The sequence below is a fragment of the Cetorhinus maximus genome, chromosome 3 (genome assembly GCF_964194155.1).
Source record: "Cetorhinus maximus chromosome 3, sCetMax3.hap1.1, whole genome shotgun sequence".
Taxonomy (NCBI): domain Eukaryota; kingdom Metazoa; phylum Chordata; class Chondrichthyes; order Lamniformes; family Cetorhinidae; genus Cetorhinus; species Cetorhinus maximus.
The window spans coordinates 57,108,240-57,132,008 of NC_135881.1; the positions used below are offsets into that span (position 1 = coordinate 57,108,240).

Below are 23,769 nucleotides of genomic sequence, written 5' to 3' on the forward strand. Positions count from 1 at the left end.
CTGGGCAAGTATAGTAGACCTCCCACTCACAAATAGAAAGCCACTTTCATGCCCCAGAGCTGTGTCTGTGCTACTAGCTTTTCGCTGATACAGCCTTGCAGCTGAGGTGCAAACTCACAGATCTAGGCGACCAGTATGCCAACCCTGATACTTGACATCTCAATCCCATAGAGGCTGGAAGAGATTTGGACACATTCATGAAATGTGCCACCTTACCAAAGGCACTCCTGCATCTCTGATCTGGTATACTGATTAAGCTCAACTTGCACTTCAGAACTGACTGGCTGCCTTTTGTCCCATTATCCATGCCAATTGAAGAAAGCACATTAGAGGCTTTCACTGATGATCTGACAGATTTGCAGCAGCTGTGCTTCCTTAATAGTTGCCTGCATTTTCCATTCTCACATACCTCTCCATTAATGCTCAAATGGAATAAATATATTGTGAAGCCAATGACTCCTGCAGTCTCTTGTTAAAGCGCACCAAAAGGCAATGGGTCCAATCGCACTTTCTCAAGGAAGTCTTCCTCTTTTCTCTCAGCTCTGACTCTATTTCAATATTATGACTCTAAGCCATGTGAGGGTGCCCCTGAAAGGGCCCCTTAGTCCAGTCATGGGCTCCTCTCACACTGCCTCAGACCCCTTCTATGCAGAACCTTTTCCAGTTTCAATTTTAAACTGTGCAATAACTTCAGGGTTTTAAGATGGTGGTGCTACATTTTTCTTTTGAGACCAGCTTCGACCCTCCACCTGTCAGCGTTCAGGTCCCTCCAATCTTCCTGGAACCTCATGATGGTTATTCTCCAGCCTTCCCCAGTAACCTGGATCCCATTGTCATTGTGATGGACATTCCAGTCCTCTCCCCTGAAGATGTCACTGTTGATGTCCTTATGCCCCATATGGATCTTACGCCTCCCATCTCAAGGCATGGTCACATACATAGGAGAAACCCCCCTGTAAAGCTTTGAATACCTCCCGTTATTATGTTTTCCCCATTTATAGGCTGCAGATGCCTCCCATAACCATGACCATACCATCTGCAGCCCAGCACCGAGCCAGACAACCCCATTGCCAACAATTGTAAGACAATGACCACGCCCTGCACACCAAGCTGTGCCTGATCCCCATTGAGCCTTTTTGCCCCTCCCTGGAGCAGGACTACAACATGCGCCATGCATAGCCCTATAGCATGGCCCACAAAGCCGCAGGACTGCCTTTAATCTCTGACTCGGACCTCTTGACCCTAGACCAGGGACTATGGCTGTCTTTAAATGAGCTTTCCCATTCCTTCACAACTGATAACAACATAGCAGGATTCCTGCCTGAAGTCAAAGGACCTTTGGCTGGTCCATCGAATTTTCTGTCCCACCTGCGACTATTCCAGCCATGGGGGGACTGGAAGATCCTAGCTAATAGTCTCCCTTCCATCCCACCACCCCACCACCTCTATGAATCTCTGTGCAACCCATCCCTCTTGTGCCACACTAACACAACCACCTCCACCCCCCACTCATATTCTGGAGTCTGCATGCATCCCCTCCCATTCATACATTCCAATTCCTATCCACCCACTTCACTGTCTGCATTCTAGTCTTCCATGTTGAACTCCAGCTTCCCTAACCTCGGTCTCCCTCCTGCCTGCCATTGTCGCCCCTCCCACAACCCCACAATACCCCATTGGCCTCCATGTCATCCCTTTCCACTCAACTCTATCATACCACATTGACCCCCAAGTCTCCGTCATCCTTCCCACCAACTCCACCATATCCCATTGACCCTCATGTCTCTGTCACCCTTTCCCTCCTCAAACCCCCATAACCCATTGAACCCCATGGCGGTCTCAATGCTGGTCTCTGTTTCAGAGTGCAGCCCTGCCTGAGACCACCAGCACACACTGAGTGTTGACCTCCCAGAGTACAGAGGCACCCACTGTAACCCTACACCCCCGCCAGTGTGGCACTACACTGCCATTGCTGAGAAACTGGAGCAGCGCTGTTGCAGGTAGGCTTTGAATGTTGCACTTACCTCAAAGTCAGGAATTGAGAGTGGACAGCTGCACGGCACTTATACCTGATGGTGATTTAGACTGGTCTAATTTCCCGCTGCTGTGGCACAAAATTGGGAGGGGAATGTGACTCCGGCATGTAGCGTTTTAATGAGTATTCACGATATGGTAATGCATACAAATGACATTCCTGTCAAGGATCAGCGGCAAACCCGACCTGCCATCAGTCAGCCATGAAAGTGGCAAAGGGAAAATTCCAAACTGATTTCCTGCTGGTGGAAATCCTATTTTTGGTCTCTCTCTGAATTTTCTGCTCCTGTCTGCCACGAAACCAACCGCTGGCGGGACCAGAAAATTATGCCTGTAGGGCAGGCTACCAGCAGGGTTCCTATAAAGAAAATCCAGTTATCCTGCAGTGGGAATTGTGGTGTCGCACAAAAAGGCCACTGCCACATCATTTAACACAGAAAAATGGTTGGGTTCTTTAAAGGAAAATGTTGAGCCTCATTTAGAAGGAGAGGAGGTCTCAATTAGATCCTTGCCCTCCATCAGACTGTTACCACTGGCATCTTTCACCAGATGGTGTTGGGGGACCAGTGTTAAAATTGAAAAACAGTATGGAATAGTAATAAGGTGGTTTTTAAAACAGAATGTAATTCTCAGGGTAATTTGAATCATTGCTTATGTCCCACAGAGTACGTGCTAAGGGAAGATTATGGAATATTTTAAAGTTGTTCTGTGGTTGAATTCTGTGCAAATCAGACATATTAACGCATAGTCTAAGTTAGTTTGTGTGAGGTTTGAAATTAGAAAGTAAAGGAAAACTGCTTCCATGCCATGATGGATGCAGAGTGTGCAAGTAGGGGCTATAAAACCTTTCAATCATGCACCCATCAATTAACGCAAAGGAATGCTCATTTGAAACAGTTGCTCACGCTCTCATGACATGTGTATTGGAGTTCATCCCCAAGTATTGGAGCTTATATGATTATGAAAGTTGAAGAAATAAAGAGCTTGCATTTATATTGTGCATTTAATCACCTCAGAGCATTGTAAAGCGCTTCATAGCTAATGAAATATTTTTGAAATTGGTTACCATTGTAATATTGTCATTTATACCATTTTCCTGAATGATTCTTCTGCTGAAATTCCAGTGGCCAATTGAAAAGACACGTGGAAAACCTACCCCAGTATTGGGCTTTGGATAAATGTTAGTCAAGACACTTAAGTTAGGATGCATATCCTTTCAATGTTACAATGCAAAACTATGACACTTAGGTCAGTATTAAAAATTACTAGATCACAACCACAAATCTTGTAAATCTCACTGGCCAAAAGTAAGTGGCTGGAATAAGGTCGTCAGAAATCTTAGCAGTCTAGTAAAATTTGGGTTCAGCTCAGCTTACCCTTTCCGACTATCGTGTCTATGGGCGATATTTTCCAGTCCCGCTGGAAAATCCTGTATTACTATAGAACATTACTTAATATAGGATATTTCAGATGAAGCATTACATCTGTTTCTGAATGACTGACTTTGAGAGTGCAGCATTATGGAGGATCTAGTGTTGTTAAATCTAAATTGGAGGTTTGCAGGAATTCTTCTTCTGTCTCTCACTTTCCTTCCATCTGTTTTTCTCCCACACACATGCACACATCTTTCTTGTATCCACAAATAATTCTTTTTCTCTCCATTAGAAAACCACTTGCAGGAGGATTAGGTGAACTTCTATAAACAACACGATAAATGTCCATTTGGGATTTCAAAAATTCAAGCCTGGAGTTGGTTCTGCAACTCTAAAACTTGTGACTGACAATAACCTTGTGCCTTTTAAGTGTGAGGTGATTAATGCAGTATCCAGATGTGAATGCAGTTATGAAATAAAAATACCAAAATAAAATGTTGGATTGCTAGATGCTCGCAATCACCAAGCTCTGCTTTTGTTAAGTCTGCACTAGAGTGATGCTTTGGGCTGCATTAGAGTACTTCAGTTGGAGTTTGGTGAGAGAGGGATCTTTAACGGTTAATTTCTATCCAAAGTCTAATCTTTCTTTAATTTGGCAACTAACTAAAAGTTGCTGTTTGGGTTGGGAGAAGGTGAGTTTTAGCCAAGCTTTAAAACGGGGGTTATACAGGCTCTGCTTGCACTGCAGCTAGCAAATTAGTTAACTGGCTTAAACAGGTTCTTCAGAAGCTAGATTCAAATAGCATAAAAGCAAGCCATCTACAGTGTTGTTTTTGTCTGCACTGGAATCCTGCTTTGGGCTGCATTAGAGTGCTTCAGTTGGAGTTTAGTGAGAGAGGGAGTTCAGTGAAGAGGGAAGGAGGTGATCCTTTCATTTTCTACCTTGCCTCAGTAAGAAGAGCAGTGACCTTGGTAAGTAGGACCTAGTAAGTTTTTCTTTTGTCCTTAATTTCTCTAAACTAGAGGAAGTGAAAATAAAGGAAGTGATTTAAGGGTAAGTCATGGCAGGACAGCTCGGCCAAGTGGAATGTTCCTCCTGTGTGATGTGGGAAATCAGGGACACTTCCATTGTCCAGGGTAACCATGTGTGTAGGAAGTGTCTCCAGCTGCAGCTATGCAAAATCTGTGTTTTGGAGCTGGAGCTGCGCCTGCAGTCACTGTGGAGCATCTGCAAGGATAAGACCTTCATGGATAGCATGCACAGTAAGGTGGCACACCGCAGAGAAAGTGTGCAGAAAGGGAATGGGTGACCACCAGACAGAGTAAAAGCACTAGATACGAACCCCCTAGGTCCATCTCTCTCGCCAACCGATTTTCCATTTTGGATACTGCTGGGAGAGAATGCAGCAACAGCCAAATCTGTGGCACCATAAGTGGTTCAGCTGCACAGAGAAGTGGGGGGGAGAGAAAAGAGTGGGAGAGCCAACGTGATAGGGGATTCTATTGTAAGGGGGACAGGTAGATATTTCTGCAGTTGCAGACATGACACCACGATGCTATGTTGCCTTCCTGGTGCCAGGGTCAAGGATGTCACTGAGTAGCTGCAGAACATTCTGAAGGGGGAGGGTGAACAGCCAGAAGTTGTGATCCATATTGGTACCGATGACAAAGGTAAAAAGAGGCCCTGAAAGCAGAATATAGGGAGCTAGGAAATAAATTAAAAAGCAAGACCTCAAAGGTAGTAATCTCAGGATTACTCCCAGTGCCACATGCTAGCAAGATAGGAATAGAAGAATAGACCAGATGAATGCATGGCTGGAGAGATGGTGTAGGAGGGAGGGATTTTGATTCCTGAGACATTGGGACTGATTCTGGGGAAGATGGGACCTGTACAAGCTGGAAGGGTTGCACCCCAGCAGGACCAGGACCAATATCCTCACAGGGGTATTCGCTAGTACTGTCGGGGAGGGTTTAAACTAGATTGGCAGGGAAATGGGAACCTGAGCAGGGAGTAACAAGGGAGAGAAACAAAGATAGGAATGAAGGACATAAAGTAGAAAGCAAAAGTGCAAGGCAGAGGAATCAAGGGCTAGCAGAAAATAGGGCCATAGTACAAAAAAGATGCGTAAAAATGCTATAAAGACAAGTCTAAAGGCATTGTATTTGAATGCAAGGAGCATTCTCAATAGATGAATTAAATAGCGCAAAATAGATGTAAACTGGTACAATATGATTGCGATTATGGAGACATGGCTGCAGGGTGACCAAGGCTGGGAACTGAATATCCAAGGGTATTCAATATTTAAGATGGACAGGCAAAAAGGAAAAGGAGGTGGCATTGTTAGTTGAGGATGAAATCAGTGTTACAGTGAGAGATGATATTGGCTCAGAAAATCTAGATGTAGAGTCAGTTTGGGTGGGGTTAAGAAGCAACAAGGGGTGGAAGACATTAATGGGAGTTGTCTATAGGCCTCCAAGCAGTAGTGATAAGGTAAGAGACAACATTAAACAGGAAATTAGAGATGCATGTAACAAGGGTGCTACAGTAATCATGGGTGACTTTAATCTACATATAGATTGGGCAAACCAAATTAGCAATAATACTGTGGTGGATGAATTCCCGGAGTGTACAAGATGGTTTTTTAGACCAGTATGTCGAGGAACCAACTAGGGAACAGGCTATCCTAGATTTGGTATTGTGCAATGAGAAGGGATTGATTAATAGTTGTGTTGTGCAGCGTTCTTTAGGAAACAGTGACCATAACATGATAGAATTCTTCATTAGGATGGAAAGTGAAGTAATCCAATCTGAAACTAGGGTCCTAAGTCTTAACAAAGGAAACTACGAAGGTATGAAGCATGAGTCAGCTAAGATATATTGGGAAACTTCATTAAAAGGCATGAAGGTGGATAGACAATGGCTAATATTTAAGGAACGACTGTATGCATTGCAACACTTATACATTCCTTTCTGGTGCAAAAACACAACAGGAAAAGCAGCCCAACCATGGATAACAAAAGAAATTGAGGATAGTATTAGATCCAAAGAGAAGTCATATAAAGTTGCTAGAAAAAGTAGCAAGCCTGACGATTGGGAGCAGTTTAGAATTCAGCAAAGGAGGACCAAGAGATTGATTAAGAGGGAAAAAATAGGGTATGAGAGTAAACTTGCAAGGAACATAAAATCAGACTGTAAAAGCTTCTATAAATATGTAAGAAGAAAAAGATTAGTGAAGACAAATGTACAAATACCCTTACAGTCCAAAACAGGAGAATTTATAATAGGAACAAGGAAATGACAGAGCAATTAAACCACTTTCGTTCTGTCTTCATGGAAGAAGACACAGATAACTTCCCAGAAATACTCGGGAACCAAGGGCCTAGTGCGAAGGAGGAATTGAAGGAAATTAGTATTACTAAAACAATAGTGCTGGAGAAATTAATGGGACTGAAAGCTGATAAATCCCCAGGGCCTGATAATCTACATCCCAGGGTACTGAAGGAGATGGCCATGGAAATAGTGGATGCGTTGGTTGTTATCTTCCAAAATTCTGTAGATTCTAGAACAGTCCCAGCAGATTGGAGGGTGGCAAATGTAACCCCACTATTTAAAAAAGGAGGGAGGGAGAAAACAGCGAATTATAGACTGGTTAGCCTAACATCAGTAGTAGGGAAAATGCTAGAGTCTACTATAAAAGATGTGATAACAGGGCACTTCGAAAATAACAATGGGATTAGACAAATTCAACATGGATTTAGGAAAGGGAAATCATGTTTGACAAACCTACTGGAGTTTTTTGAGGACATAACTAGCAGAATAGATAAGGGAGAACGAGTGGATATGGTGTATTTGGATTTTCAGAAAGCTTTTAATAAAGTCCCACAAAAGAGGCTAGTGTGTAAACTATAACAACGTGGGGTTGGGTGTAATATATTAGCATGGATTGAGAACAGGAAGCAGAGAGTAGGAATAAATGGGTCTTTTTCAGAGTGGTAGGTGGTGACTAGTGGGGTACCGCAAAGATCAGTGCTTGGGCCCCAGCTATTCACAATATATATCAATGATTTGGATGAGGGAACCAAATGTAACATTTCCAAGTTTGCTGACGACACGAAACTTAGTGGGAATGTGAGCGATGAGGAGGGTGTTAAGAGGCTTCGAGGCAATTTAGACAGATTGAGTGAGTGGGCAAATACATGGCAAATGCAGTATAACGTGGATAAGTGTGAAGTTATCCATTTCAGTAGGAAAAGCAGAATGGCAGAGTATTATTTAAATGGTGATAGATTGGGAAATGTTGATGTACAAAGGGACCTAGGTGGCCTTGTACACCAATTGCTTAAAGCATGCATGCAGGGGGAGGAGGTGGTGTAGTGGTATTGTCACTGAACTAGTACTCCATGACCCAAGGTAATTCTCTGGGGACCTGGGTTCAAATTCTACAATGGCAGATGGTGAAATTTGAATTCAATAAAAAATCTGGAATTAAAATGACTGAAATCATTGTTGGATGTCGTAAAAACCCATCTGGTTCACTAATTTCCTTTAGTGAAGGAAATTTGCTGTCCTCAGCTGGTCTGGCCTACATGTGACTCCAGACCCACAGCAATGTGGTTGATTCTGAAATGGCCTAGGAAGTCACTCAGTTCTCAAGGGCCATTAGGGATGGGCAATAAATGCTGACTCAGCCAGTGAATTAAAAAAAAAAGTTAAGAATGTTGGCCTTCATTGCAAGAGGACTTGTACATGAGCAAGGATGTCTTACTGCAGCTTGTCGAGGCCTTGGTAAGATCACACCCAGAGCATTGTGTGCTGTTTTGGTCTCCTTACTAAGAAAAAATATACTTGCCATAGAGGGAGTGCAGCAAAGGTTCACCAGACTGACTCCTGGGATGGCAGGATTGTCGTATGATGGATTGGGCCTACTAGGCCTGTATTCACTGGAGTTTAGAAGAATGAGAGGAGATCTCATTGAAACATATAAAATTTTGACAGGGATGGACAGACGCAGGGATGTTTCATATGGCTATGGGATTTAGAACAAGGGGTCACAGTCTGAGGATACAGGGTAGACCATCTAGATCTGAGATGAGGAGAAACTTCTCCACACAGAGGGTGATGAATCTATGGAATTCTCTACCACAGAAGGCTGTAGAGGCCAAGTTACTGAATATACTTAAGAAGGAAATAGATAGATTTCTGGATTCTAAAGCCATCAAGGGGTACGGGGAGAGTGCAGGAGTACGGCGTTCAGATAGAGAATCAGTCATGATCGTATTGAATGGTAGAGCATGTTCAAAGGGCCAAATGACGTACTCCTGCTCCTATTTTCTATGTTTCAATGTCTCAAATATAAACACAGAACATTCTGATTAGGCAGATGACACATGCCAATATCCAACTTGGCTTATTTGAAAGAGTAGTGCATGTGGCCTGAGGGTATTGCACAGAAATATGACTAGCAAAAAGAAAATATGACCATTGTGCATCTTATGCCCTCGCCAGTTTGTTTCATTGATTTATACCCATTTTCGTGTTGACCTTGTCAACTCAGGGAAGGCAGTGGCATTATGATTTTGTCACTGGACTGGTGTTCCAGAGACCCATGGTAGTGCTCTGGGGATCCAGGCTCAAATTCCACCATGGCAGATGATGAAATTTGAATTCAATAAAAATCTGGAATTAAAAGTCTGATGATAATCATGAAATCATTGTCAATAGTTGTAAAAGCCCAGCTGGTTCATTAATGTCCTTTAGGGAAGGAAATCTGCCATCCTTACCTGGTCTGGCCTACATGTGACTCCAGACCCACAGCAATGTGATTGACTCTTAAAATGCCCTCTGAACAAGGATGATTAGGGATGGCCAATAAATGCTGGCCTAGTCAATGACACCCACATCCCATGAATGAATAACAAAAAATATGTTGAAATTTCCTTCGAATCATTTAGCAATTGTGGCAGCATAAAAACAAGTAAACAATCAGGATCCAAAGAAAATTTGGAACATATGCCAGCTGCCTTCTTTAAGTCTTTCTTTATCTTATTAATGTTATGGCAGTTAGAGTTTAAACCCATCAAATATCATTTATGGACATTTTTATTCATTCTTTCATGGGATGTGGGCATCGCTGGCTAGGCCAGCATTTATTACCCATCCCATTAAGCATAACATGTTTAAGACAATAAATAAGGTGAAAGATTTACTCTTTTATGGAACAGATTCTATGGTCATAAAAGTTCGTTCAAAAATATAGAAAATATAATGCAGGTCTTAGTGAGGAGAAATTTTTAAATCACCATGGAATGTCAGAAATAGTGACCGGCCAATATGCCATATTTTGACAAAGAGTGACCAAGAGTTCTGCTTTGGAGGTGTTTGACAATCTGGGTGCAAATTGCACTAAAAAAATTTCCCTGGTTTTATTAAGAGAACCTCTTGCTAAAGTTTCCACTCATACTTATTTGCATTTCGCTGAATCATGCATGAAGCAGTGCAACTGGGCAGTACTTTAGAACTATGGCCTGAATTTTACACTCCCTTACTGGCGGGTTGTTATGCAGGGGGGCGGGTGGAGCGTGAAACTGAAGGGGCGGGATTCCCTCCAGCTTCCCGCCCGCCCCGACCATACAGTGATTTTACCTTTGCGTGGACAAGGCCTCGAACAGGAAGCCCACCCATGCCCCAGTTAAGGCCCTTAAGTGGCCAATTAATGGCCACTTAAGGGCTGTATCTCACCCAGCCTCAATTTTTTGGCTGGCAGGAGGATTGAACCTCCATGGTGGAAGCCCGACATACATCAAAGTTACATCCAGGGCAGGAAGGGGGTGGTGGGCACTTCCATCAGAGGTCGAGCACCCCCACCTAAGGTCCAGTGGCCTCCGGACCTCTGTCCCTCCAGCCTCTCCCCCAAGGCCCCGATTGCCTGCCTTGGGCCTTCCCTACCTTCCCCACCCTGGACGCTCTGAACTTACCTGGGCCTCTGGTTCTCGGGCTTAGGGCGGAATCATCCAGACCTACTGGCATCGGGCATCATGGCGGGCGACAGGGATGACAATATGGCGAGAAGGCCAAAAATCGGTTTTATGCCATCAAGAAACCAGTTTGTGATCGTCCGCTCCACTTTTCAGTGGCAGGTCGCATTTCCTGCTGCCACACGTCAGGAACCAAATTTCAATACTTTGGCCTCTCATTATAAGCCCTGCTTGCTGGCACCATCCCCCTACGTCGGCGTGACTTCAGAACGGCATACTTCATGACTGCCTTTAAAACACATGCACCTGGTGACCTGAACTTCGAGGGGAACGCTGAGGTGAGTGCACACAACTTTGCATAGCACCTGTGAACATCGTCCATAGGACATCAAAGAAGAGGCGCCGCACATTTAGTGGGGGGCACAGGCAAGTCGCTTTTTCTCGGCTGGCTTTCTGTGCGGTGCCAGGCTAAGGGCTCCAGTGCGGGTCAGGCCATGGGGGGTGTGGAGGTTGGGGGTGTATGAAAGGCAGTACAGACTGAAGGAAGTTTCTGAGGAGGCGGTGAGGTATATGGCCACGCACTTTGAAAAGCTTGTCAAAAGTGAGCATTCTTCCACATCTGAGACTGTTCAGCTGCTGCACCATTGACATGCTTGGAGTCGGGCCTCTGAAGCTTTTCTACCCACTCAAGAAACACAAAAGCATGAAAACACCATCAAATGTGCCAGAACTTTTCAACTCTCATGCGCAGATTGCAAATTAATGTGCATTTTAGGATGCAGCAGACATCCCTTCCTGATGTTCCCAAGTTTGCCTTTGCAGCTGCAGCAACTGAGGTATGACCAAGTCCAGAGGTTCCTCATCTGACTTGGACTCGGGAGATTTCTGGCCTTGCAGCAGTCCTCCGAGTGCCCGAAACCTGGGAAGTCCCTGCCTCCGCCTGTTGTGGATCAGACAGTGCGATGTGCTCACCAGGTTGTGTCCCTGAGGCTACTCTTGGACTTGGTCCCACCGAGGTGTGTGTCTCTGTGCTGGTGGAGGGCGTGGGTGAGCGCTGTGATGGCTCTTCATTTAGGGTATTATCAGGTTCTTCTTCTGATGTGCCTTTGGGACTTGAGTTGAGGGCCTGGTATGTGGACCCCCTGACTGCTTCCCAGATGTGCCTGCGAAAAGAAGAAGGGATAGTGCATAGCAGGAGACTGCATTACAGGGGAACTCATTCATAGCATGGTTGTCTGATGGCTGCTGCACTGCTGGATCCTCACTTGGTTGAACACCGCCCACCTCACCGTCAGCACAGGAATGGTCTAGATTGCCAGCCAGCTTTATGATGCTGTTTTCAAAGTCTGTGAGGACCTTGATGTCGGGCATTCCTCCACCAGTCTGCAACCTCTCCCTTTTGTTGTGCGCCAGCTTGTCCTGCATGAATGTAGATACAGAGAGTATAAGTAGGATACCTGCCCAGCCAGATGAGAAGGATGCCTGGCATGTGTGGGTGGTGAGTAGTCCCATGGACTTGATGGAGACACAATCTGCAGGGTAGACAAAGGTGTGTGTATGAAAGAGTGAATGGTGATGTCTCTTGAACTGGCAGTGAGTGAGATCTCTGTGGATGTGTGATGGGTTTGTGAGTGTGTGAGTTGAGAGTGCTGAGAAGAGTGACTTACCCTGGCAGAACGGAGGAGATCATTCATCCTCTTTCGGCACTGGGTGGCTGTCCTCTTTCGTGGGGCGTTGGCGCCGACCATCGCTGCCACCGCCTCCCATGCTGGATTGGTGACCTTGCTTGTTGGTCTTCGCCCAGAGCAGGGGGTTGAGGACATCGCGGGGGCCTCCACTGTGCCCAATAGGTGTCCGCGGGAGATGTCACTAAATTTGGGGGCAGCATGTTTCCTCCCTTTGGCAGCCATGACTTTCCATCAGCTTTTGAACCTTTAGAGGGTGCTAGCTCTGTGCAGGGGCAGCCTTTAAATATGGCATCAGGTTTACCTGAAGGGCCGAGGTGACGGCAGTGCTTGTGAATCAGAGGCCTCCCTGCCAACGACCTGGTGTGATTCCCAGGAATGCATTCTTAACAAGGCAGGAGTGGGACAATATGGAGTGAAAAGCCACCATTGCAGCTGGCAGGTAAAATATCCTTTTCCCTACCCACTACCGCACTGAGGGCAAATCTGGGACAATTCCGGTCTATGTTTTTAAATTACAATAAAGAAAATTCCTTGTTACGTTTAAGAATGGCAACCTTGTGCAGTTTTATTAACATAGTGGGAGTGGAAAATGGGTTTGTCACAAAAAAAATATTTTTTGAACAGTGTCTAATTCACAACCTGAGTGGCCCAGTACTAAATAACTGAAATAAAAACAGAAAAGTTTGGAAAAACTCAGCGGGTCTGGCAGCACCTTGGAAGAGAAAAAGAGTGAACGTTTTGAGTCTAATTGGACTTAAAATGTTAACTCTGTTTCTCTCTCCACAGGTGACACAGATGGCTTTAAAACTCTATACAGAACCATTTCTGAGCCAATGGTATGCAGCAGTCAATTTACTTTGTAAATTGTAAAGCTGTTTGAAAAATGCCAATTGGTGCCCTTGGGCAGAATTTTCTGCCTGTCGGGTGGGCTGTGCGGGAACGGGCGCAGACCCAATTGCCACCCGTGCTGCCATTTTATGCGGGCGGGCCAATTAAGGCCTGCCCAGTGTGAAATGCGGCTCCCGAGGACAGCAGGAGTGGGTGGGTGGCGGTGGGACTGCTATGACCGCCCGGTCCAATGGTGACCCAGCAGCTTGTTTATAAAGCTCCTGCAGCCTTTCAAAGGCTGTGAATCATGGCCAGCAGAAGGGTTCCCCAGAACACTGCTGGTGAGCTGGCCAGGCAGGAGGGTAGGGCAGAGGTGCACTGTGCCCCTCATTTTTCAGACAGTTGTCTTGCTGCCCTCCTCGGGGAGCTGGCAGCACGGCGGGAGGTCCTCGTTCCCAGGGACGGGAGGAGGAGGCCCCTCCCACATGACCAAACGTGCCTGGGAGGAGGTGTTGGAGATATTGAGCTCCCGCGACACGATGCGATGCACCTGGATCCAGTGTCGCAAGCGTTCCAATGACCTCTTGTGCTCGGGAAGGGTGAGTACCATGTTGGCATTGGTCACTTAACCCAGCAGGTAGGCTTTCCCCCCTGGCCGCACCCCCCCCTCTCTTCAATTCTGAGTGTAGGGACTGCATTGAATCATTGGCGGCCTGTGTCCTTTGCTGGGTGGGCCAACAGATATTGCCCATGCCGAGGTCACCCTGAGAGGGTGGTGAAGAGATGGGTTCTGCACCCACAGCATGTGGTACGCTGAGACCCACGTTACTGTTTTGGGGACAACCTGGAGGAGCTGCACCTTGGCACATTGCTGTAACTGCAGGACATGTCAAAGTCAGGGTGATGACATGCTGGGAGGGGAGCTTCAAGGTGGCGTTGGCACCGATCCATCTGCTGCCCTTTGCGCTCCACGTGCTTGCGCCTCATTGCTATGGAAGGTTAGACCGTGTCGTGCCAAATGTGATGTAGGCAGCATTTGGCCAGGGTTGGATAGGGGTGTGGGGGTGGGAGGGGTCACAGGCCTGACATCTTTGTGTGAGCAGGGTGAGGAGGTACTGGAGCCCTGCAATGTCCCACTCTGGTTGGGGTGGGATGGCAGCGAAGAGATTCCAGGTACAATTAACACTAATCAATGCTCTTCTCTCCTTTTCAGGAGAAGAATGCACATAATGCTGGACTGGTGGAGGGCCAGGCCAGTTGGCGATCATTAGCAGGTTCGAGCAGAGGGCCCTCAATCTGGAGAGGCGCCATGCATCCAATTCTGCCGGTGTCGGTGAGGCTGGGGTGCCACGGGCAGGTATATTTGCCCAGCACTGAGGTTACCATCATTAGTGTCCTAGCAGCCATGGCAGTGCTGAATGTTCAGTGATTGAAGTTTGCAACATGGCTTGACCGTTGCTTATGGAAGGATGAGCGCATAATGATCCGGGGGACAGGGATGCACATTGATATTGTCTCCACATTAACTGATCCAATGCCCTTGTTCTTCCTTTCAGCATCAGTGGAACAGGGCCGGGAGGAGGAGGCACAGGGGCCCCCACTCATACCTGAGGGCCCTGAAGTCTATGACCCAACAGCGTCACACCATCTCTGCCATGCAGGCATTAGCGCAGATACTGGCACCTCGGTGGGAATTAGATTATTGGCTAGTGTCCCGGGGCACAGCGGTGAGGGCACTTTACAGTCACTGGAGGAGCTGACAGAGACAGAGAGTGCCCATGGCGCCAGCAGTCGGAGGACTGCAGGGGACCAAGCACATGCTCAGTCGGTGGCAGATGATGTGCCTCTGGAGTCGTCTGTGAGGCAGCAAATGCTGGAAGTCCAGCAGGGTGTGCGGAGGCATCTGGCAGAGATACATGAGGCTATGCTTAGCTTAGTCTCCGTGGTGGAGGAGTCCATGTGGACTCGCCAATGCAATGAGCCTCATGGCCGAGCGCCATGCTTCCTCCATGGAGACAGTGGCGACTTTCATGGAGAGGCTCCTCCAGGAGACCAATCAGGGCTTCCTGGGGATGCGCTCGGACCAGCAAAGCCCTCACATCGGCATTGACTTCAGCTGGTCAGTGCCAGTGTGGGAGATGGTCTGGGCACCAAGTTTACCAGCTCGGTGCCCATCCATCTGCGGTGAGCAGGGAGGTCTGAAGCAACCTCATGTCAGCGCAGCAGCTGCCTGTCGTCTCTGTAGGCTCCTCGCAGGGCGCTCCAGATGAGGTAAGCAGCTCCTCCGCCCCTCTGCCAGTGACCGTGGCATCCGATGAGGCTGCGATGACTGGGGAGATGCCAGCTGTGGAACTGGCCAATCCCTCCCAGGCTCCATGGGCCAGAGGACGGCTGCCACAGTCATTAAGGCCAACAGGACAGCACGGTGAGCAGGCAGTCTCAGATGCCAGTGCCAGCGAGGGGGGAACGCCAAGACGTAGCACCTGAAAGCGTAAATTTAAGACATCTTAGGCACAACACGGGCTTCTCACTGATTCTTTTGTGTTGCCACAATGAGGTTTTTATGAATTGGTGTGCTATTTAACATCTTTGTCATTTTGCTTCCTTAAGATCATTTTGTTATATCATTAAATTTAGACATGTGACTATGGCCGAGGGTGTTTCTTTTCCTCTGCAGGTGGATGGTTACCCATGATGTTATGAGTGGGTTGTGTCACATTGAGCTTTATTGACTTGGCCCTTAGTTAATGTTCCTATCCAGGCAGATTTAGCACTCGGGTATCGAGTATGGAACCTGCAGCACAGGCTGGTGTTGGAGGTCCATCTGTGGTGTTCTAGCTGAAGGTTCATTGGATTAAAGCCTCCCAGGTGTCCCTACCTCCCTGGAGTATGCTTGGGTCAGCATCTACCTCCTCAGCATTTCCCTGTGCGTGCTCATCCTCGGACTCACTGCTGGGCTCATCGTGTGCAGCCGCAGCCACTGCTTCGACATCTTCTTCGTCTACAGCGTCCCCCCTTTGCAGCGCAGGATTGTGGAGAGCGCAGCATACAACCGCCATCAGCAACACATGATCTGGGCGGGGGGGAGGGGGGGGGAGGCGGGAGGGTACTTGAGTGCGCCCCCTGAATGGTCCAGGCATCGGAAGTGCAACTTGAGAAGACCAATGGCTCTCTCCACCACAGCCCTTGTGAAGGCGTGGCTCCTATTGTACAGCTGCTCAGCTTCTGTTCTTGGATGGCGGAGAGACGTCATGAGCCACCTTCTGAGGGAATAGCCCTTGTCACCCAGCAGCCATCCATCCAGCCGAGCTGGAGCACTGAAGAGCCCTGGCACCTGAGAGTGCCTGAGGATGTAGGCGGTGTGGGAGCTGCCTGGGCACCTTGCACAGGCTTGTAGAATCTGCATCCTGTGATCACACACTATCTGCACGTTCATGGAGTGGAAGCCCTTCCTGTTGATGAAGGCACCGGGCTCACCTGCTGGCGCCTTGATGGCCACATGTGTACAGCTTATTGCACCCTGGACACAGGGGAAGCCAGCAATGGCCGCGAAGCCTCTGGCTCACTGTGTCTGGCTGGCCTGGTCCCAATGGTAGTGGATGAACATCAATGCATGGCTGAAAAGAGAGTCTGTCACCTGCTTGACACATGATTGGGCAAAGATCACCCACCGAGCCCTGGAAGGAACCAGAGGCATAGAAGTTGAGGGCAGCTGTGACCTTTAGAGCCGTTGGTATGGGGTGTCCACCCACACAGTTAGCAGAGATCTCAGGCCCTATCATCTAACAGATAGAGTTGCCTCTCTCCCTTCGGTACTGTACCTCAGACATATTGAGGTAGCTGCTTCGCCGCCTGTATAGCCTGGTAACAGGATAGTGGCATCTTCTGCAGCCCCTTCCGCCATGGACTAAATCTTGGCCCTGCGTCCCTTGTGCCTGCGCCTGTCTTCCCAAAGGTGGCTCCCCTGGAGGCTGAATGTGCACTCCTGGCCTCCTCCCCCTTCTGGCCCTCCCTTCCTCCTCAGAGGAGGTGCCTCCAGTGGAGAACACAACTCCCATTCCCAGGCTCCTGAAACCTGCAGGCCCCAAAAAGGATCATCACTGTAGAGTGCTGACCTGAAGGTTGTGAGTCCTGTCCAAGCAGCTGGTATGAGTTTTGAAATATTTCTGCTCACACAGGCAAATATCAGTAACTTTCCAAATTAAATATCTGACTGAGCACATTCGTGACCCCACTGACCCCTCTTATCCCACCCGTGGATGAGGTTTATACTCATGTGTCCTACCCACCTGCCCATTGCGCCCGTGCAACGATCTGAAGATCGCATAGGCCCCGAAAAATCGCTGTCAATTGGTGCTTCAAGGGCCTTAAGCGACCCATAAGACCATAAGACCTAGGAGCAGAAATTAGGCCATTCGGCCCATCAAGTCTGCTCCGCCATTCAATCATGGTTGATAAGACCCGTTAATTAATGGCAGACGCACATCGGAGATCATCATGCACCTGCCAACTGAAATATTGCGATTGCGCGCCGTGATGTCGGGATGCTCGCCCACTGTCACCGCGCGTTATTTTATGCATTGGCGTGTGGGGCCCACCCCCACATGCCAACGGGAAAATTCTGCCCCTTCTGTCTGAGAAAAGGCTCAGTTTTAAAAACTTTTCAAAGGCCTGTAAACGGGCACATATTCTTTCTTCTGGCTCCCATAAGTTATAAATGACCACCCTTCAGTCTCAAGATATGAACTTGCAAACATATGAATTAGGAGCAGGAGTAGGCCACTCAGCCCTTCGAGCCTGCTCTGCCATTCATTAAGATCATGGCTGATCTGATTGTCGCCTCAGCTCCACATTCTCACCTACCCCCGACAATCTTTTACCCTATCTACCTCTACCTTCAAGATATTCAAAGAATCTGCCTCAACCACCTTTTGAGGAAGAGAATTCTAAAGTCTCACTACCCTCTCAGAGAAAAAAAATTTCCAGATCTCTGCCCTAAATGGGCGACCCCTTATTTTGAAACAGTGACCCCGAGTTCCAGATTCTCCAACAAGAGGAAACATCCTCTCCACATCCACCCTGTCAAGCCCCCTCAGGATCTTATATGGTTCAATCAAGTCACCTCTTATTCCTCTAAACTCCAGCAGATACAAGCCTAGCCTATCCAATCTTTCCTCATAAGACAACCCACCTATTCCAGGTATTGATCTGGTAACCCTTCTCTGAACTGCTTCCAATGCACTTACATATTTTCTCAAATGAGGAGGCCAATACTGTACACAGCCAGATGCCTTGTATAACTGAAACATAACATCCCTACTCTTGCATTCAATTCCCCTCGCAATAAACGATAACATTCTATTAGCTTTCCTAATTATTTGCTGCACCTGCACATTAACCTTTTGCAATTCATGCACTAGGACTCCAAAATGCCAAAATGGATAACCTCACATTTTCCCACATTGCACTCCATATGCCAGATCTTTGCCCACTCACCTAACCTGTCTATATCCTCTTGTAGACTCCTTATGTCCTCTTCACATCTTACTTTCCTACCTCTCTTTATGTCGTCAGCAAATTTGGCAACCATACCTTTGGGCCCTTCATCAAAATCATTTATATAAGTTGTAAAGAGTTGAGGCCCCAGCACTATGGCACACAACTTGTCAAATCCTGCTGACCTGAAAATGAGCCATTTATGCCTACTTTCTGCTTCCTGTTAGCTAGCCAATCTTCTATCCATGCCACACCATGTTACCCCCACACTAGGAGTTTTTATTTTCCACAATAACCTTCTCAAATGCCTTCTGAAAATCTAAGTACAGTACATCCACCAGTTCCCCTTTACCTATAGCACCTGTTATTTCTTCAAAGAACTCCAATAAATTGGTTAAACATGATTTCCCTTTCACAAAACCATGTTAACTCTGCCTGATTGCCTTGAATTTATCTAAGTGCCCTGTTATAATGCCTTTATTAGCTTCTAACATTTTCCCAATGACATTTGTTAAGCTAACTGGTCTATAGTTTCCTGCTTTCTGTCTCATATCAGCTATTTTTCAATCTAATGAATCCTTCCCGAATCTAGTGAATTTTGGAAAATTAAAACCAACTTTAAAATGCTGGAGCTTCATTGAGTATATTTCTTGCTGTTCTTCATGTGGCTGCTAGACTGATAAACTGATCCTTACTCAGCATGTGACTGCAGTGCAGCAGTAAAATGTGGCACCCTGGGATTTATATATATATATATATTCACATAACAATTAGCCCCTAGCTCTTTACAAATAATATAACAATGTAGCAGAAGCTCACCTTGGTGAATAATTCAATCTGGGGGCTTGGCCAGTTATCTGGGGGCGGGTGAGGGGTGGGTGCAGCTTTTTTTTAACCAGCACAAAAGATCACAGAAACTTGATTTGCGCTGGATGTCATTTGCGTTTGAAATCTCTTGAAATTTCTCTATCGTTTGCATTGATTCGTTTGATTTCAGGCACACCGTGCTGAAAGAAAACAGCGGCTTCTTACTTCTAATACTGGGTTGCTTAGTTTAAATTGTCACTCTCGGTGGAGGGAATATATTCAGGTAAAAATGGGCATGTTGGCTGGTAAAATTGACGATCCATTGAGCTGTACCTATTGGCCATACATGTCAACAAATCTCAAAAGCACAGACTGCGAATTTTCATCCGCTTTCAACTGTCATAGTCAGTGCGACCACAATTTCCTGATGCTTGTAGGTGAGATTCCCTGCCAGCAGTGGGTGCTTAGAAAATCAGTCATTCCTTAAAAGTGCAAGGCATCCTTAATATGCAGATATTTTGATTGCAATCAGTCACTGTAATTCAATCAAGGAGACTGTTCTTGTGGGTGAAATTGAGTTAGTGGCCTTTTTTACCAGGTATAAATGCAATGTCATAAATGCAGGCAGTGTTCACAAAACAACAGAGACTGGCACTGTCAGGCCAATTTGTTATAAATTGTGAAGATTGAATATTGTCCAAGTAGATTACCTCTGTCATATAGCCTGGTCTACAAAGCTAGGTCTGTTTTCACAGTGTTTCATCAATATAAAAAAAACAAGCTCATTTCATGGATCAGCACTTCAGTTATGTCTGGCCATGGGAACAGAATCCCACTGTACTGCTAAAACTATGTAGTTCATGGCAAGATTATATCTGTCCAATTTGTTGTTGAGGACTAAATTTTAATCTCAAACTCTGGAAGGAAGTTTTGTTTTTAACCCTTTGCGAGTTTGTTCCAGGCTGATGTTTAGGAACTCATTTTAATACTTCGCTTACACTCGTGTAAATGACTGTGGTTATGAATAAACCTGTTTGGTTGTTTAACTTGTTACAAAAATTGTTTAGCATGGCTGACATCCATATTCTAACTTGTCATGAGACATGCTGGAATTCCTGTTTTATGATTTGGTCACGCTAACTAGTTCATTGTTTTTCATGCCAAACTATTCCAGATTATGATGTGAACAGGTCATGCCGTGATTTTTAGGGAGCGAAGGTCTGCCTGCGAAAACAGGCTTTTTCGGTTAGGCGCCAAAAAATGTCCACAGCGAGGCCAAACTGGAAAAAAAAACAACTCCTTTAAAAAAGAAGTGAATAAATATCTGTTAAAGGGTTAGATTCAAAATTATAAGGATGGACACAATTGCTTATTAAAATAAGCACCTTGGGATGTTTAAAAAAAAAATTCTTTCGTGTTATCAACAGTCACAGATTGCAACTCTTTCAAGTAGAATCACAGTTCTTGGTTTCCGGGAGTGGGACATAAACCCACAACCCTCTGATTCAAAGGCGAGGGTGCTATGAACTGAGCCACAGCTGACACCTCTTTGGGATGTTTAAAGGTGCAATATAAATGCAAGTTATTATTGTTGTTGGTTAAATACTGCGTGGAAAGGAAATGATCAGAGGTGGTACGTGGGTTTTAGGATTCAGTTAAAATTCTGTTGTTTTGATTTTCTTAGCCTTGGCATTCAGGGAGAAATTTCAGCATTTTACCTCTTGGAGGTTCAACTCTCAGGATACGGAGCCGCTTGAGTAGAATCCATGAGAGTAAATTACATATTTCCTGTGGACAAGATTAGCTTAACAGACCAAAATATTTTCTCTCACTCCATACTTCTTTATTTTCTGAAAGAAAATGTTTAGTTTCTTCTTTGCTGTTATTATTGACACAGATGGCACCTTATTTCTTCACTTGGATTTTCCTTCAGAAGATCATTCTTAGGGTTCCTCTTATAACAAAGACCCCTTTTAAATGGCCAAATCGTTAGCCCCACCATGGGGAATGGGCCAGCTGCGATAGGGAAATCACATTGCCACTTCCATCGGACCCAAGTACCCCAGTATTCAGGGACTTTTGTCTCTACTTGGCAGGGCTTAACTAAAATTAGTAAAACATTATTCAAACTGAAATATTTACATAATTATCTATCCTTTACTTCGACAGGTCTGGGGAGGAACTGCTGAAACTGATAAAACCCTGTTGGCTACTCTTTGTGGAAACGTTGCTCCCGGGCCTGTCATTGCACCAGCTAACGTTGTGACAGTCCGGTTCCAGTCTACAAGCAGTGCAGGAAGTGGTTTCTCAGCATCTTTCACCAACCGTATGCCTTTATTTTTAAAACTGGAAAATATTTATGAAAAATGTATTTGGTATAGATTTTAGCATTGAAGGTAATTTTCAGTTACTTCCAGAACACCACCAAGCATACCAAGTGTTTTGAGCATTATTAGTTCGACTTTTCAGATAGAATCAAGATCTTAACAAATCTGACTGTAATTCTTTGAGTTTCACAGTGTGCAGGAGTACCTGTGTTAGTATCATAGGATGGTTACTGCACAGAAAGAGGCCATTTGGCCCATCATGTTGGCTTTCTGTATGAGCTACTCAACTAGGCCCACTTCACTGCCTTTTCCTTGTAGCCCTGTTGCTTTTTCCTCTGTAGATAATTATCCAATTCCCTTTTGAAAGTCATGATTGAATCTGCCTCCACCATACCCTCAGGCAGAGAATTCCAGATCCTCACCACACGCTGCATAAAAAAGATTTTCTTCATGTTGCTTTCGCTTCTTTGCCGGTCACCTTAAAATAATGTCCCCCAATTCTCAATTCTTCTGTCAATTGGAAGTTTCTCCCTATCTACTTTGTCCAGACCCTTCATGATTTTGAACATTTCTATAAAATCACATCTCAACCTTCCCTTTTCTACAGACAAAAGCCCTAGTTTCTACAATCTCTATTATCGTTGGGTTGTCTTGGAAGATGTTGGGCGTCTTACTCTTGGCAAGAGATCTGGCTGGAGGCAAAGATCCTTTTTCAAAGTAACCTTTATTTACATACTCAACTATGTCCAGGATTACAAAGCACTAGAACAGAATTACTGTCATCTCTCAGATTCTCCTCATTCTCTTCTGTGTATATAGCTCCTTATGCACATGCTCAGTAGTTTTTGTTAGAGCAGTGTTAGAGTTAACCCTTTACACAATCTATCCTCATAACTGACCTCTCAAAATTACTCTGTGTTGGGGGCAATTGTGAGTTGTGGTCACGCACCTTTGCACAGAGGAGGGAATGTTGGAGAGAGAGAGCCATCAGGCTATTCTCAATTACCACATGTAGGCTTGCTCTGAGCACCATTGCCAGAGGCAAGGGATCTGGTAGCTCTCGTCCCTCCCCCTCACAGTATGATATCTGCAGGGCTATCAAGAAAACTGAGCAATTTATGCCCATGCAAAGATTCAGCTGAAAGTGAAATAATGGGGCATATTTCTCTTTTAACAATTGCAACATATAAACTGAATTTTATGGAGGTGCTGAAGTCAGTATATGAAGCTGGATTATATGACAGCATTTCTGCTTTAAATTTTTTTAGGATGTGGAGCCAATTTCACTGCTTCTGCTGGTCGCATTATGTCACCCAACTACCCTCACAATTATGACTCAAACTTGAACTGTGAATACCTCATCAATACTTCCAGTCAGCTGTTCGTAATCTTACAATTTGAGACATTCGATATAGAAGGTACAATTCAAAATTATTTGGTGATAATTATCATTATATCCTTGGACAGAAACTGAAAGGGTAATTAATGAGAGAGTCATCATCATGTAAAGAATCAGTTTTTTCCATTGCATAATAATTGACATCAGTTACAGGCTTTATCCTGCTGCTGCTGCTTGTAGCTACTCATATTAGGAGATCAGCTGTCACACTTGTCTATTCTGTGCTATCGTCACACATCCACTGAATCTCGTCTGCAAGCACTCTGATGTTCACCATCCAATGATGCCTGGGTCAACCCCTTTACTCTGCCCAAAGGGTAAAATAATTTCCCATTTATTGCATGAAACTGGCCCAAGGCTTTAATGACATTAGTGGTGATTGCAGCTTGTGGATTACAAAAGGCAACCGTTTGTTGCAAAAGATTTCAACAGTGCAATCATAGACAAAATCGGAATCTGGGCAGATAGCACTTTTCGCCACCCCTGTGTTTCTCAAGCATATTGTTGCAGTCCTTGGCTGTAGGCCAAAATTTACATTTGATCCAAGTTTTGTAATTTTATGAAAAGTAATCTTTATTTGTAACATTAGCAGGTTTCCCATATATTGCTCATGGTGAGCTGGAGATTATGGGCAGAATTTTGTTGTCGGCGAGCAGGGGGTGGGGCCTGCTCGCTAACACGTAATATGACACGGGATGATGGCGGGCAGAACCCCTGACACCATCCCGGCCCATTTAAATCTTCAGGAAGGCGGGCCCACAGCAAAATCAGCTGTGCGCCCATCAACCTGTCAATAGCCAATTGAGGCCATTGACAGGATCGATTTTACAATTAAAGGACAT

General features: G+C 45.6%; 1 protein-coding gene across 1 annotated transcript in view; it reads left to right on the forward strand.

The window, feature by feature from the left end:
• The window catches only part of cubn (cubilin (intrinsic factor-cobalamin receptor)), a 481,327-nt gene that overhangs the window by 345,981 nt on the left and 111,577 nt on the right, over nucleotides 1-23,769 (forward strand). Inside the window, exons 52-53 of the mRNA XM_078535601.1 lie at nucleotides 21,371-21,527; nucleotides 22,797-22,946. Of these exons, the coding sequence (XP_078391727.1) occupies nucleotides 21,371-21,527; nucleotides 22,797-22,946 (307 nt within the window). The remainder of the gene's footprint in view (nucleotides 1-21,370; nucleotides 21,528-22,796; nucleotides 22,947-23,769) is intronic.